Source organism: Plecotus auritus (genome assembly GCF_963455305.1).
Source record: "Plecotus auritus genome assembly, chromosome: 7".
Taxonomy (NCBI): Eukaryota; Metazoa; Chordata; class Mammalia; order Chiroptera; family Vespertilionidae; genus Plecotus; species Plecotus auritus.
Genome location: NC_137774.1, coordinates 32,291,449 through 32,304,445, shown reverse-complemented (window position 1 = coordinate 32,304,445; position 12,997 = coordinate 32,291,449). Strand labels below are relative to the sequence as shown.

The following is a 12,997-nucleotide window of genomic DNA, read 5'->3' as shown; positions in this document are numbered from 1 at the left end:
AGAGAAAAAACATTGATCCGTTTCCTCTCGCATACTCCATGACAGATTGAACACGCAACCTAGCAACCCAGTCAGGGCTGCTTTTATTTTTAACTCTTAATAGTTTCCTAGGTCCTTGCTCCAGTAGACCCCACTTCCCTCCCACCTGCTTTGCTGAAAATAACCAGGAAGAGAAACCACAAAGATTAATTTCTAAAAAGCAAGAGAGAGTTCTAGATCCACATCTGCTCCGTGGATCAGCAGCAGCAGCGTGTGCACATTCTCTGCCGTTACTCATGCACAGGCGCTTTTCAGACTACTTTCTTCCCCTCCTCCTTCCCTCACCTCATGACTCCTGCCTTTTTACTGTTTCAGCTTACACATGGGCCAAAGGAACCCATCAGTAACATGACCTTTCCATTCAGCAATTCTACCATCAGTTTAAGGCCACCTTGTCACGCCAGACATCCTCCTGTTCACACCCGTCTTGCCAGCTCGGCACTGGGAGGAGAGAGCAGTGGGGACAGGGCCTGCGACGGTCCCTTCAGCAAGGACAGTGGGGGAACCTTTCGTCTCCCTAGGACAGCCTGGGCCGTGAGGCTGCCAGTGGTCAAAACCACTGCCCTTCCTCAGAAGGTACTGCTTTGTTCGCACTTTGTGACGCCTCTGAAAAAAATAGCTGAAATGGTTGAATGTGCATTTGACTGCTGAGGAGTTGACTCAGACTTCGGATTTGAAACTTTTTCTTGATTCAGCTTCAGTAGGAAGGCAGGGAGGTGAGAAGCAATCCCTCAGCCTGCCAAAAAGGCCAATGTGGCTTAGTCGGGTGCATCGCGGACCGGCCCAGGCATGGCCCAGGCCCCGCCTCTGGGCTCTCACACACACAGGACCAACCCAGAGAACAGGCTTCCCATCACCCGTGGGGTTAGGTCCCAGCTCTGCCGGTTCCTGCTTGTGTGATAATGACGAGGTCAACATTTTGAGTGTTATTTTCTTCATCTCTAAAATGAGGTGAATTTTTTTTTTAAACAGTGACTTCATTAAGTAATTGTAAGCATTGAAACATGACATGGAAAACAATTTTAAAATCCTTTCAGGCCAACTGAGGGTTATGCAATTGCTGGTTTCATTTGCCATTTAACTTTCCAGCCTACAGAAAGTCCTTGTTGACTAAGCAAATGGTCCATTTTCCATCAGCAGGAAGAGAAATCAGCCACAGAGTCACCAACGTTTGTGCCAGATCTACGGAAGCAAAACTGGAAGAGTATTTTGTTTCAGAGTAGTTTCAAGGCTCCAAGTACTTGCTTCCTTAAATGTAAGTCAGGGGCTTCACATGAAGGAAAAGACTTTTCTCACAAGTCTCTAATTAAAGGGGGGGTTGCGAGGAATGAAAAATAGACAAAAGCACATTGATTTTTTTTCTACCTTTATTTATAAAGAACACAACTCTTCCTCCTAACGCAGAAACACACACACACACACATCTAAAGAGGTAACACACTCATGAAAAACAACAACAACAGAACCAGGGGACTGTGGGACCTCATTTAACACCAGTCTCTGTGCCTGGCTCAGGCATCACTGGGAATGTTTCCTCAGATATGACATCTCACCTCAAAGAAAAGAAGACCTTAATCTTGAAGACCCATGTACGTGGCAGGCAAAAAGCTGCACCCTCAGTCTTCAGCGTCATCAAACTGTCCCGTTTCAAAGACCATCTTGGAATAATGGGGTATCAGTGGAGGTGGATGGTGCCAACTGGGGTCATAGATCATGTCTCCTTGTGGGGCACAGCACACCCAAGGTTTGACCTCTTGAGAAATGCAGCCCTGGATGTCATCAGCATCTGCAGGCAGTTTTAAAAGACAGATTAAAGCAGTGGTTCCCAGCCTTTTTTTGGCCATGCTCCACCTAAGCATCTCTAAAATCCTGATGCCCCTCCCCACCGTGACATTAATTCTTATTATTCAAAAAGTGAACGCCTATTCACATGGAGGAAGCCTAAAAGGCCATTAACTTGGTCTAAAAAAGCTTCCCGATCTCAGTCATTTGTGGATAATAAAAAACATTATAAACTGATGAACAAAAAGGTAGATACAGAGGCAGTAAAGCATCAAACAGACTGTCAAATTACAGCGGGAAGGTTAGGGAGAGGTGGGGGAAATAAGAGATCAACTGAAGGACTTATATGCATGCATATAAGAGTAACCAACGGATGCAAAACATTGGGGGGTGAGGGCATGTATGGGAGTGGGGTTGGGGGGGGGGCAATGGTAAGATATGTACACATATAATACCTTAATAAAATAAAAAAATACAAAAAAATAAAAATAAAAATAAAAAAGCTTCCCAAGAACATGGCATCCATGAAAGACAAAAATAAAAGGACAAAAGGACAATTGAAGTACTGAGGAAGAAATCACTAAGAAATTGTTAAAAAAATAATATGAAGTGATATGAAAAAATAGCAAATAAAGTTTCCAAAAACTGAAATGAATAAATATGTCAAAATATATATTTATATACTGTATATTAGGCCCCTAGAACCATAAGAAATGCAAAAAATTCACTGGTAATAACTCATTTTCAAATTGCCCCCCTTAAAAATCAAATTGCCCCCCTGTGGGGCCTGTGCCCCACGTTGGGAACCACTGGATTAAAGGAAGAAGGGAGGGGAAAAACGAACAGCCAAAAAATGTCTAGGAGAACAATACTTGCACTCTGTCTAATACACACACACACACACACACACACACACACACACACACACACACACACAGTCCTTTCCTGAAGAATTGCAAGCATGTTCTTTCTGAGGCAACCCATAGTTGTGCTGTTCAGCCAAGAGTACTTGGCAGTGCAGAGGAAGCAAATGGATAATAAGGCACTGTGTCTGCAGCTGCTCAGTTCAGACTAAGGTATTTGGAGAGAGTAACATTGTTTCGATGTTAAAGCTAAATGACACATTATAGAGTCAAATGTAAAATTTGCATTTTTTTTTCTTCAATATGAAAAAGCTGTCACGGAAACTGCAGATCTGTCACAGGTTATCAGGCTAAGCTCACAGTCTTCCAAACTCTGCCTGCCTTTAAGGGTAATCTGGTAGGAGGGTCTCGAACCCTGCCTAGGACCCCAGACACTCCACACCTACCATACGGATTCCCTTGATCCGCTTTCAACTCCAAGTCCCAGTCCTCATTGAAAAGATCAGCAGCCTGTTCCCTGGGCAGACAGCTGGATACCCCTTCTGACAGCTCCCAGGTATTCAGTTCCCCATCAGAATCTTCATCATCCATAGCAAAGCCTTCCTCTTCAGAATGGGTGCCCTCATCACCGACAGGACCACCATTAGGGATGCTCTGTGCTCCACTGGCTAAGAAATCAACAAAAGGAAGAAGGTCTTAAAACAACCATCAAACCAGGGGGCCTACTGGTGTGCTTGGAAATTTTTGGCAGACTTACTAAGAGGGCAGCAGTAAAACAAGTGTACTGAGTTCTTTAGCCACCTGAGCACTTAAAAAAAAAGAAAGAACGAAAATGTTTTGTTGACATTTTTAGAAGAAGAGCTAATCAATTCTTTTCAATAGTATGTTTTGCCTTAAACCAGGCCATTAATTGCCTGGTCTGCCAATTCACACAGGGAATGGGGCACAGTTTACATTGTAGGTAACTTACATGTCATTAAAGCAAATGATCAACTTTCACAATACAGGTGTGAATTGAGTTTTTGCTCTTCTATTCCTCTTCCCTTCAACCTCAAAGAGCATGTTAGAGGTTAGCACAGGACAAGGGGGATGAGAGTAAAAGAAGACAGCAGGGCAGAACCCATCTAGTCACAATGGACCACCACCACGTCTCCTCCTCCCAACATTGAGAGGGCTGGAAGGGACGTTTTCAAAAGGTCTCAGAATAATGGAGGAACATTTGGGAAGGATAATGAACCTCCAAGCATATCGGGCTATGGTGATGCCAGGTCAGAGCTAGCAAATGGGTCAGCCAATTAACACGGCATAATAATGACAGCTATACGCAATAAAGTCATACTTCAGGTTATGGGCTTGGAAGCTAAACTGCCTGAGTCCAAATCCCAGTTCTGCCCATTACTAAATGTGTTACTGAGCTGATATGTCCACAATGGATCCCCTCAATAGCTTAAATATAGAATTAACATACAAGCCACGCCTAAATGTATACCCGTGAGAATTAAAAACAGGTGTTCAAACAAAACTTGTACAAAAACGTTCATAGCAGGGCTACTCACAATCACCAAAAGGTGGAAACCACCCAAAAGCCTATCAACTGATGAATGGGTCAGCAAAATTGGGTTTATACGTAAGATGGGATTTATTCAGCCATCAAAAGGAATGAAGTATAGGCATACTTCATTTTATGGCATTTTGCTTTATTGCACTTCACAGATGTGGGGTGTTTTTTTTTTTTATAAATTGAAGGCAAAACCCTCTATCAGCAAAAAGATTACAACTAGCTTTATTGCAATAGTAGCTTTATTGCAGTGGTCTGGAACTAAACCATAATGTCTCCGAGGTATGCCTTACAAGGTATACAGGCTACATGAATTAATCTTGAAAATATTATGCTGAAAGAAGCCAGACAGAAAAGGCCACATAGTGTATGATTCATTTGCATGCAACTCACATTTGCCTGTTCAGCAGAGGTCAATCCATAGAGACAGAAAGCAGATTAGTGGTCGCCAGGGGCACAAGGAAAGGGAGAATGGGGAGTGACTCCTTACTGGGTACAAGATTTCCTTTTGGGGTGATGAAAATGTTCTGGAATTAAATAGCAGTGGTGGTTACATAATACTGACTGTGCCGAATGCCACTGAACTGCATGTTTCAAATGTGTTAAATGGTAAATTTTATGTTGTGTCTTTTACCAGAACCAATTTTTTTTTATTTTTACTCTGTGCCTGTTTCCTCACCTGCAAAATGGGGATATGATTGTTGTGACAGTTTTTAAAAACAAAAAAAGGAACTCAGCCTGCATGGCTCAGTGGTTGAGCATTGACCTACGAACCAGGAAATCGAGGTTCAATTCCTGGTCAGAGTACATGCCCGGGTTGCGGGCTTGATCCCAAATGGGGGGTGCACAGGAGGCAGCCATCAATGGTTCTCTCTCATCATTGATGTTCCTATCTTTCTCCCTCTCCCTTCGTCTCTGAAATCAGTAAAAATATGTTAAAAGTGGAAACAATTTTACCTCCTAAGCCTATATTCTTCCTGCTCTCCCACGCTGTCTTTCTCAGTAGAAGGGACAGGCTTGGACACAAGTTCAGGACATCCCTTAAGAAAGCTCCAGTGAGGCTTCCAAGCAAGGGCACTATTGAAACACTAGCAGAAAAGGCAACGTGGCAGCCAACAGGAGGACTGGCTAGAAGGAGAAGGTAAACAGACAGAGGGACTGCCCCTCCTGTCACTCCCCCAGTCTCTCCCAACATTCACCCACCCTAGTCTCTGCCGTCTACTTGCCTAGTCGATCGGTGGCTTTCTCAGTCTCTCTCTCCTGACCGGAGTGGTCATGTGGGGCAAAGCCAGCCTGCCGGAAGAAGAAACAATTACTCAGGACTTGAACACCTTGGAGCATCCCCAGTATTAAGTCCTTGTCTCTCAGCTGAAAACCCACCCATCCATCCTCCCTTTTGTGTGGGGGGCTGAGACTTTGCAACCCACGCAACCCACACTTCTGTTCTGCCCTGTTAGAGTCAGCAAGGATGGAGGGGGAAGAGCGTTGCTCCCTCTTACTCCTGAGGCATCATTCCAGCAACACTTCACCCTGGAAGCAGGAGCAACCTTTCTATAGCGGCCTGTGAATCCAGCTTACCACTTGCCAACGCTTGCAAAGCCAGCCTCATGGCCCTGCCCTACCTACAGAGGTCTGACTCACAGGCCCTGAGGACCCTCCTCCAAGCTCAGAGACCCCAGCACCAACTGGGACAGCACCCCCTCCTCAGAGGCTGGAATCCCAGCTCTGCAAAGCCCCTCCTCTGAGCTTGTCAATTTTAACCATTCCAACCTCATCCCTTTGTCCCTCAGCCAGAGGACTGGTAGCCGTTTCCTGCAGGTGCCACCACCATGTTCATTTTTAACTTTTCAGTTCCTTAACAACTTCTTATCTAATTAACTCTACATATATTGATTTCAGAGAGGAGGGGTGAGGGACAAAGAGACAGAAACATCAATGATGAGAGGGAATCACTGATCAGCTGCCTGGTACACACCCCCTACTGGGGATCGAGCCCACAACCCAGGCATGTGCCCTGACCAGGAATCGAACCTAGACCTCCTGGTTCATAGGTCAACACTCAGCTACTGAGCCACACAGGCCAGGCAGCTAACAGCTTTTTCTATCAAATTCTGTCTCCTCACTGATACATGGGTGCAAGAGAGATTTAGCTCCTCAGCAATGCTGAGGGAACTCTTTCCCCACAGCCAACCATATGCCTTTCTGCTTTCACCACTGAAAAGTTCCTGAAGTCTTGTCCTGGCCAGATGGCTGTTGATTGGAGCATCGCTGCATACATCAAAAGGCTGTGGGTTCACCTGGCTGGTGTGGCTCAGTGGTTGAGCTTCAATTTATAAGCCAGGAGGTCACAGTTCGATTCCTGGTCAGGGCACATGCCCAGGTTGCAGGCTTGATCCCCAGTAGAGGGTATACAGTAGGAAACAAATCATGATTCTCTCTCATCATTGATGTTTCTATCCCTCTCTCTGAAATCAATAAAAACATTTTAAACAAGGTTGCGGGTTTGATTCCCGATCAGGGCACATACCTATGCTGTAGGTTCAGTCCCAGGTTGGGGCGTACCAGAGGCAATGGATCGATGTTTCTCTCTCACATCAACGTTTCTTCTTTCTTTCTCCCCCTCCCCACCTTCCTCTCTCTCTAAAATCAATAAAAACATATCCTCGGGTGAGGATTTTTAAAAAGTTCCTGAAGTCCTATCACCTCTAAAACCTCTTTCTAACTGGAACAAGAAATGTGAAGCCTGCTTAAGACCTAATTTCAATCCCAGTTCTGCCATTCATCCCGTGTGTGACCTTGAACACATCAGTTCAACCACTCTGCCTGGGGTTCCTTCTCTGGAAACTGAGGGTGTCTGTTCTGACCTTGCAGAGGACTTATAACATTTATGAAAATACCTAGCATGTAGCAGGAATGTAACATTTGTTGATTCTAAGCCCAACCTTCTTTGCCCCTACTGCACTTGGCACCTGCCCCAGGTAGCTCACGATCTAGTCATACCTGGATTTAAAGCATCAATCCCACCTCCTGTAGTCAGTGACAACCCTTGGTCACTAGTGTGGGCCAGCTGGTGGGACCTCTCACTTTGAGCACTGACATAACTCCATAGCTGCCTCCCCATTCATCCACCCTGCCCACCTTACCACATTAATCACTACTCTCCGCTAAAGTCTTCAACTCGCCCTAGCCAGTTTGGCTCAGTGTATAGAGCATCAGCCTGCAGACTGAATGGTCCTGGGTTCGATTCCAGTCAAGGGCACATTCCTCAGCTGCAGGCTCCTTCCTTGGCTAGACCCTGGTCAGGGCTCGTACAGGAGGCAACCAATGGATGTGTTTCTCTCACATCGATATTTCTCTCTGTCCTTCCCTCTCTTCCACTCTCCAAAGTAATCAATGGAAAAATAACCTCGGGTAAGGATTAAAAAAAGAATCTTCAACTCCACCGGGGAAGCATAAGAATACTCACGGCATTCACAGCTCTCCACCAGCCCCTCCACCTGTTGGGCATAGATCTCTCCTAGCTCTGCGACCCAAGTTCACAGGGGTCTGCCCTGCATTTCGGCATTTCCACACCTCTGCAGGCAGCGCCACCCTCTCACCTTGGAGGGGAAGCGCACAGCCCTCCTGCTAAGCTCTGACAAAATTAATCTCATCCCATCTGCACTCCTAAGTAATTTTCTTTGTAAGTCTTATCACTACATTTGTCTTAGTTTGGTTACGTACTATCTTTCATGCTTAAACACGCCATGCCATTCCTCCAACCAATTAATAAACGTGTCTATCGTGTCAGGCACCCTGCTAGACTCCAGGTTTAAAGCCGTTAACACGTTTCTATCCTCCAGGAGTTGACCATCTCGCAGAGATTACTGACTGCAAACAAGGGCAGGTTATGGCTGTAATAACGGCCTTTGAAAAACCAGGAGCTGTCTGGCGCGCCAATGAAAACAAATTTCTGGAAACCCTGCGTCAAATAAGGCCTTTGCGTTTCGTTGAATAGAAGAGAGAGCGCATGAGACATCACCCGGTGCTGTGTTAGCTGAGCATCCCCACCAGTGGACGCAGGTCCTTCGGGAAAAGTCTCTACCCCTCGCCACCCTCACCCCGTGCAGGCCCTCCAGCTCTCGGCCATCAGCATCACCTCCCATTTAGCAAGGACGCAGAAGCGCCCAGGAGACCGAGGCCTTCCTTCCCCGCCCCGCGCGCCCCCCACGCATTCGGGGTGCCTCCAGCCCTGCACCCCGCGGCCCGGCCGCCCAGCCGTTTCCAGCTTAAGCGCGCGCTCAACGTTCGCGCGGCGGCCCGAGGCGCTTCCCCCGCTCCGCGGCCCCCGCAGCTTCCCGCCCCGGGCGCAGGTGGTGGCCGCTCCCGGCCTGGCGCAGCGCTCACCTCGGGGCTGGGGGGCGACTCCCGCGCGCTCGCCAGGGGCAGACCCCGAGGCGGCTCCGCGGCCCCCAGCGCCAGGGCCCGGGCGGTCTGAGGGTCCATGCCCGGCGGCCCGCGGCTCCGCGCCCTGGAAGCCGCGCGGCCACGTGACGCGCTGGCCTGGCTGCGAGCCGGAGGATACGTCGCGGAGGGCCAATCAGCCAGGGGTGTTCCCGGCCAAGGGGGCGGGACACGGGGGTCACGAGGGACACGGGGGCGACGCGGGAGGGGATGGGAGGGGCGGGGCGCGCCCAGCAGCGAAAGCCCATCTACCGGCCCCAAGTCTGATTCTTGAAGCTGGAAGTCCCAGGACTGAGTCTGGAATGCCAAGGGTCATCCTACCCAGCCTCAACACCTCCAATCCCTGCCGCCCGAGTCCACTCGTAATTGTAGCTCCAACCACATTTCACTTTTGATCTTACAGATTTCTCTAGAACTCAGTCTGGATTTTGGACCATCACTCGCCCACAGATGGGCGAGACCACTCTGCAACCCAGTGGTGACGCTCCACCTTGAGTTAATGATAGTTAAAGTTAGTCCATTAGAAATCGAGACAAATGATAAAAACAAACTCTGACAATGTACTGGACACCTATGGGCTATGGAGGTCACAGTAAACCTAAACATTCTGGGCTGACCCTAGTCTAACCTGGGAAAAGCTTTTTTAATGCTCCGGCCTGGCCCTGTACACCCTGAAGGCTGCAGAAGAGAGGCAAGCACAGCCTTCACTGCTTTTCCCCACCCACACTGCCTAAACTCTAACAAACCGGCTCAAGGTGGGATAATCTCGTTAACATTTAGGTAGCAGAAAAGCTATAAACTGGGATTCCATCCTTACCAGGACACCTAATACAATCTTTGAGAAATCAGAGAGCCGACTCCCTCATCTCCTTCTAAGTAGGTACTGTTTGTAAACTACCTAAGACATTTGAAAAAATTAGTGTAACAGCTGATAGGTTTTCTTTCCCACAGGGAAGAAAATGTGATGGATTAATATGTGTGGTCCTGACCCGAGTCAGTTTCCTCAAATCTAACTGGATTTATCTACCTCAACTCTATCCCAAAGAACCTGCTGTGATGGTGGGAAGAAAAAAATTCTATTATCCATGCTGTCCAATATGGTAAACATATGGCTATTAAGCACTTGACATGTTGCCAGTGTAAATGAGGAATTGAATTAAATTTAATAAATTTAAAGTGCCATATGTAGCTAGAAACCACCATATCTAACAGTACAACTCCAAGTGAACGAGCTAAATGCATTCCCATCACCTGCAATCATGAGAACCAGACATAGGGTTATAACCCCGGGGAAACCACTTCATAACCTTGCTCTAAAAAGCTAACCACCACACTCTTTGTCCTCATCTCTTACATGCAACATAATATATCTTTCCTAAAATAAAATTGCCACACAAGGATTTAGAATGATAAACATCCCCATACTTAATAAGAGGGATAAAGAAATTTTTCTTATTTTAAAACAAATGACAAGTAAGCATTTACAGTGCAAAAGCTCAAAATAAAAATGCCCTAAAACAGATGCTAATATTCATAGGAATTTAATCCTATCTAATAAAAGAGTAATATGCAAATTAACCATCACTCTGCTATACCCACAAAGCCATGCCCACCAGCCAATCAGGAGCAAATATGCAAATAAACCCAACCAAGATGGCTATGGCCACAGAGAGCAGGAGGGAGGCTTGGGTTTCCCCGGCAATGGATGAAGCCAAGCTTTCCAACTGCCCTTGCCGGCCCAGACCTCCACTCCAGGCTACAAAGTTTCAATTATAGAAGATACATAAATCCCAACAGAAATGGCTGCCACCACGGAGCAAGCAGAAGGCTTGGCTCCGCTCCAGGCTACAAAGTTTCAATTGTAGAAGATAAATAAACCCCAGATACCAGGGCATCCACTTGGGTCGCCAGGGGGTGTGGCCGGCCTGCAAACCACCACAGGCCCCTCGCCCAGGCCACCCCACGCCCCAAGGGAACCCCCACCCTGATCCAGGACACCCTTCAGGGCAAACCAGCTGGCCCCCACCCATGCACCAGGCCTCTATACTATCTAATAAAAGAGTAATATGCAGATTGACCATCACTCCAAAACACAAGATGGCAGCCCCCATGTGGTCAAAGATCCTGCCCCCATGTGGACACAAGATGCCAGCAAGGGAGGGCAGTTGGGAGGGACCAGGCCTGCAAGGGAGGGCAGTTGGGGGCGATCAAGCCTGCAGGTGAGGGCAGTTAGGGGTGACCAAGCCAGCAGAGGAGGGAAGTTGGGAGCGACCAGGCCTGCAGGGAAAGGCAGTTAGGGGTGACCAGGCCTTTAGGGGAGGGCAGTTGGGGGGGACCAGGCCTGCAGGGGAGGGCAGTTAGGGATGACCAGGCCTGCAGGGGAGGGCAGTTAGGGGAAAACAGGCTGGCAGGGGAGCAGTTAGGCATCAATCAGGCTGGCAGGGGAGTGGTTAGGGGTGATCAGGCTGGCAGGCAGAAGCGGTTAGGGGCAATCAGGAAGGCAGGCAGGCAAGCAGTTGGGAGCCAGCAGTCCTGGATTGTGAGAGGGATGTCCGACTGCCCATTTAAGCCCGATCCCACCGGTGGGATCGGGCTTAAACGGGCAGTCGGACATCCCTCAAGGGGTCCCCGATTGGAGAGGGTGCAGGCTGGGCTGAGGGACACCGCCCCCCCCGTGCATGAATTTCGTGCACCGGGCCTCTAGTACATAATAAAGGTATTTCCACACATCAACAGAGAGAAAAATGGCCACAAATAAAAAGGGTTATCGCCCTAGCCAGTTTTGCTCAGTGGATAGAGTGTTGGCCCACAGACTGAAGGATGCTGGATTCTACTCCAGTCAAGGGCACCTCGGTTGCAGGCTCGGATCCCCAGCCCTGGTCAGGGCTTGTTCAGGAGGCAACCAATCATTTTGTTTCTCTCACAACAATGTTTCTCTCTGTCTCTCCCTCTCTCATCCTCTCTCTCTCTAAAAATCAATGGAAAAGTATCCTCTCTTGAGGATTAACAAAACAAAAAAGTTACCAACGGAAACCACACACTTAAAAACACATCTCTGGATGTCAAAAACATACCCCACACACACATTAAAAAAAGCAGCTGGGGTAAATTATTTGCAATAAAGGAGAGCAAACTGAAGGCTAATGTTCTTAATATATAAAAAACTTACAAATTAGTAAGAAAAAAGTTCAACAAAACTGTCAAAGAACATGAGAATATAAGAACCAGGAAAAATACATTAATTTCATTAATGTCAAAGAAATGCACGTCATTTTTCACCTATTAAAATGATAAAAAATACAAAATATCCACTGCAGCCAAAAGTGTTGACATTTTCATACATTGCTTGAAAGTATTTTCATACATTGCAAATTGGCAATACATAATTAATATTCCTTAAAAAACTTACATCCTTTAATAATTCTGTCAGGTGTCAACCTACTAAACAAATAACCAGGGATATAAAAAGATTTATAAGAATCTTCATCAACAGTATTTATAATTTTAAAAAAATTACAAATGACAAGGTCCAGCCATTGGGGATTAATAAAATAAGTCATGGCTCATCTATTCAAAGGAATGCTATAAATTAAATGTTTTTTAAGTCTATTTTAAAAAACATTAAGTGAAACGTAAGTAAACTGTACTAAATGCTTCTCGCAGTGACATTATAATGTTAAAAATATAAAATACCGCCCTAACTGGTTTGGCTCAGTGGATAGAGCGTCGGCCTGCGGACTCAAGGGTCCCAGGTTCGATTCCGGTCAAGCGCATGTACCTTGGTTGCGGGCACATACCCAGTAGGGAGTGTGCAGGAGGCAGCTGATCGATGTTTCTCTCTCATCGATGTTTCTAGCTTTCTATCCCTCTCCCTTCCTCTCTGTAAAAAATCAATAAAATATGTTTAAAAAATATATATATATATGTATATATATAAAAATACCAACTGCCTCCCCTGCTCCCAGAATGCCCTTCTCTGCTCCAAGCCATCCTCCATCATCACCTCTGAAGCCCTTCTCTGCAGCTCTCATCTACTCCCTATCCCTGCCCTTTGGTTGCCAAGCCTACCCAACAGTAAACATTTCTCTGCAGATCAGTCCCAGTGACAAAGGACACTTTTATAATGTCTTAATCTTCTTAAAGGATGGTTCCCCCAATATCCAGCATCCTTCTCTGCTACTTCAGCCAGCTCTCAGGACATCCAGCTCTGTTCCTCCAACCCCTATCTCCATCCCAAAGAGCTTCCCTTTTTTCCTGCTTATGAATGGACTGAATTGAGTGATCTAAGAGAATAAATCCAATTCTGGTCAAG

At 46.7% G+C, this 12,997-nt stretch overlaps 1 protein-coding gene across 4 annotated transcripts; it reads right to left on the bottom strand.

The window, feature by feature from the left end:
- Window positions 1–1,388: 1,388 nt before the first annotated feature.
- Window positions 1,389–8,802, bottom strand: COPRS (coordinator of PRMT5 and differentiation stimulator). 4 transcript variants are annotated; one of them, XM_080680115.1, is made up of 5 exons: window positions 8,629–8,802; window positions 5,469–5,535; window positions 3,442–3,492; window positions 3,131–3,352; window positions 1,389–1,825 (listed from the first exon to the last, which is right to left on the bottom strand). In XM_080680115.1, the coding sequence occupies exons 1-5, from the start codon at window positions 8,725–8,727 to the stop codon at window positions 1,656–1,658; spliced, it is 609 nt and encodes a 202-aa protein (XP_080536241.1). In that variant the 5' UTR covers window positions 8,728–8,802; the 3' UTR covers window positions 1,389–1,655. The 4 variants fall into 4 exon arrangements, with proteins under 4 accessions (XP_080536241.1, XP_080536243.1, XP_080536242.1 ...); XM_080680117.1 differs by lacking the exon at window positions 3,442–3,492 and having other exon boundaries at window positions 8,629–8,800; XM_080680116.1 differs by lacking the exon at window positions 3,442–3,492 and having other exon boundaries at window positions 3,131–3,348; window positions 5,465–5,535; window positions 8,629–8,796.
- Between the last annotated feature and the right edge of the window lie 4,195 nt (window positions 8,803–12,997).

Bases quoted from the DNA above. Each gene is read 5' to 3' on its own strand.
- COPRS (XM_080680115.1), bottom strand. From the start codon at position 8,727: ATGGACCCTCAGACCGCCCGGGCCCTGGCGCTGGGGGCCGCGGAGCCG. The intron at 5,536-8,628 runs GTGAGCGCTGCG...TTCTTCCGGCAG, and splicing joins AGTCGCCCCCCAGCCCCGAG to GCTGGCTTTGCCCCACATGA. The intron at 1,826-3,130 runs GTAGGTGTGGAG...AACTGCCTGCAG, and splicing joins GGATCAAGGGAATCCGTATG to ATGCTGATGACATCCAGGGC.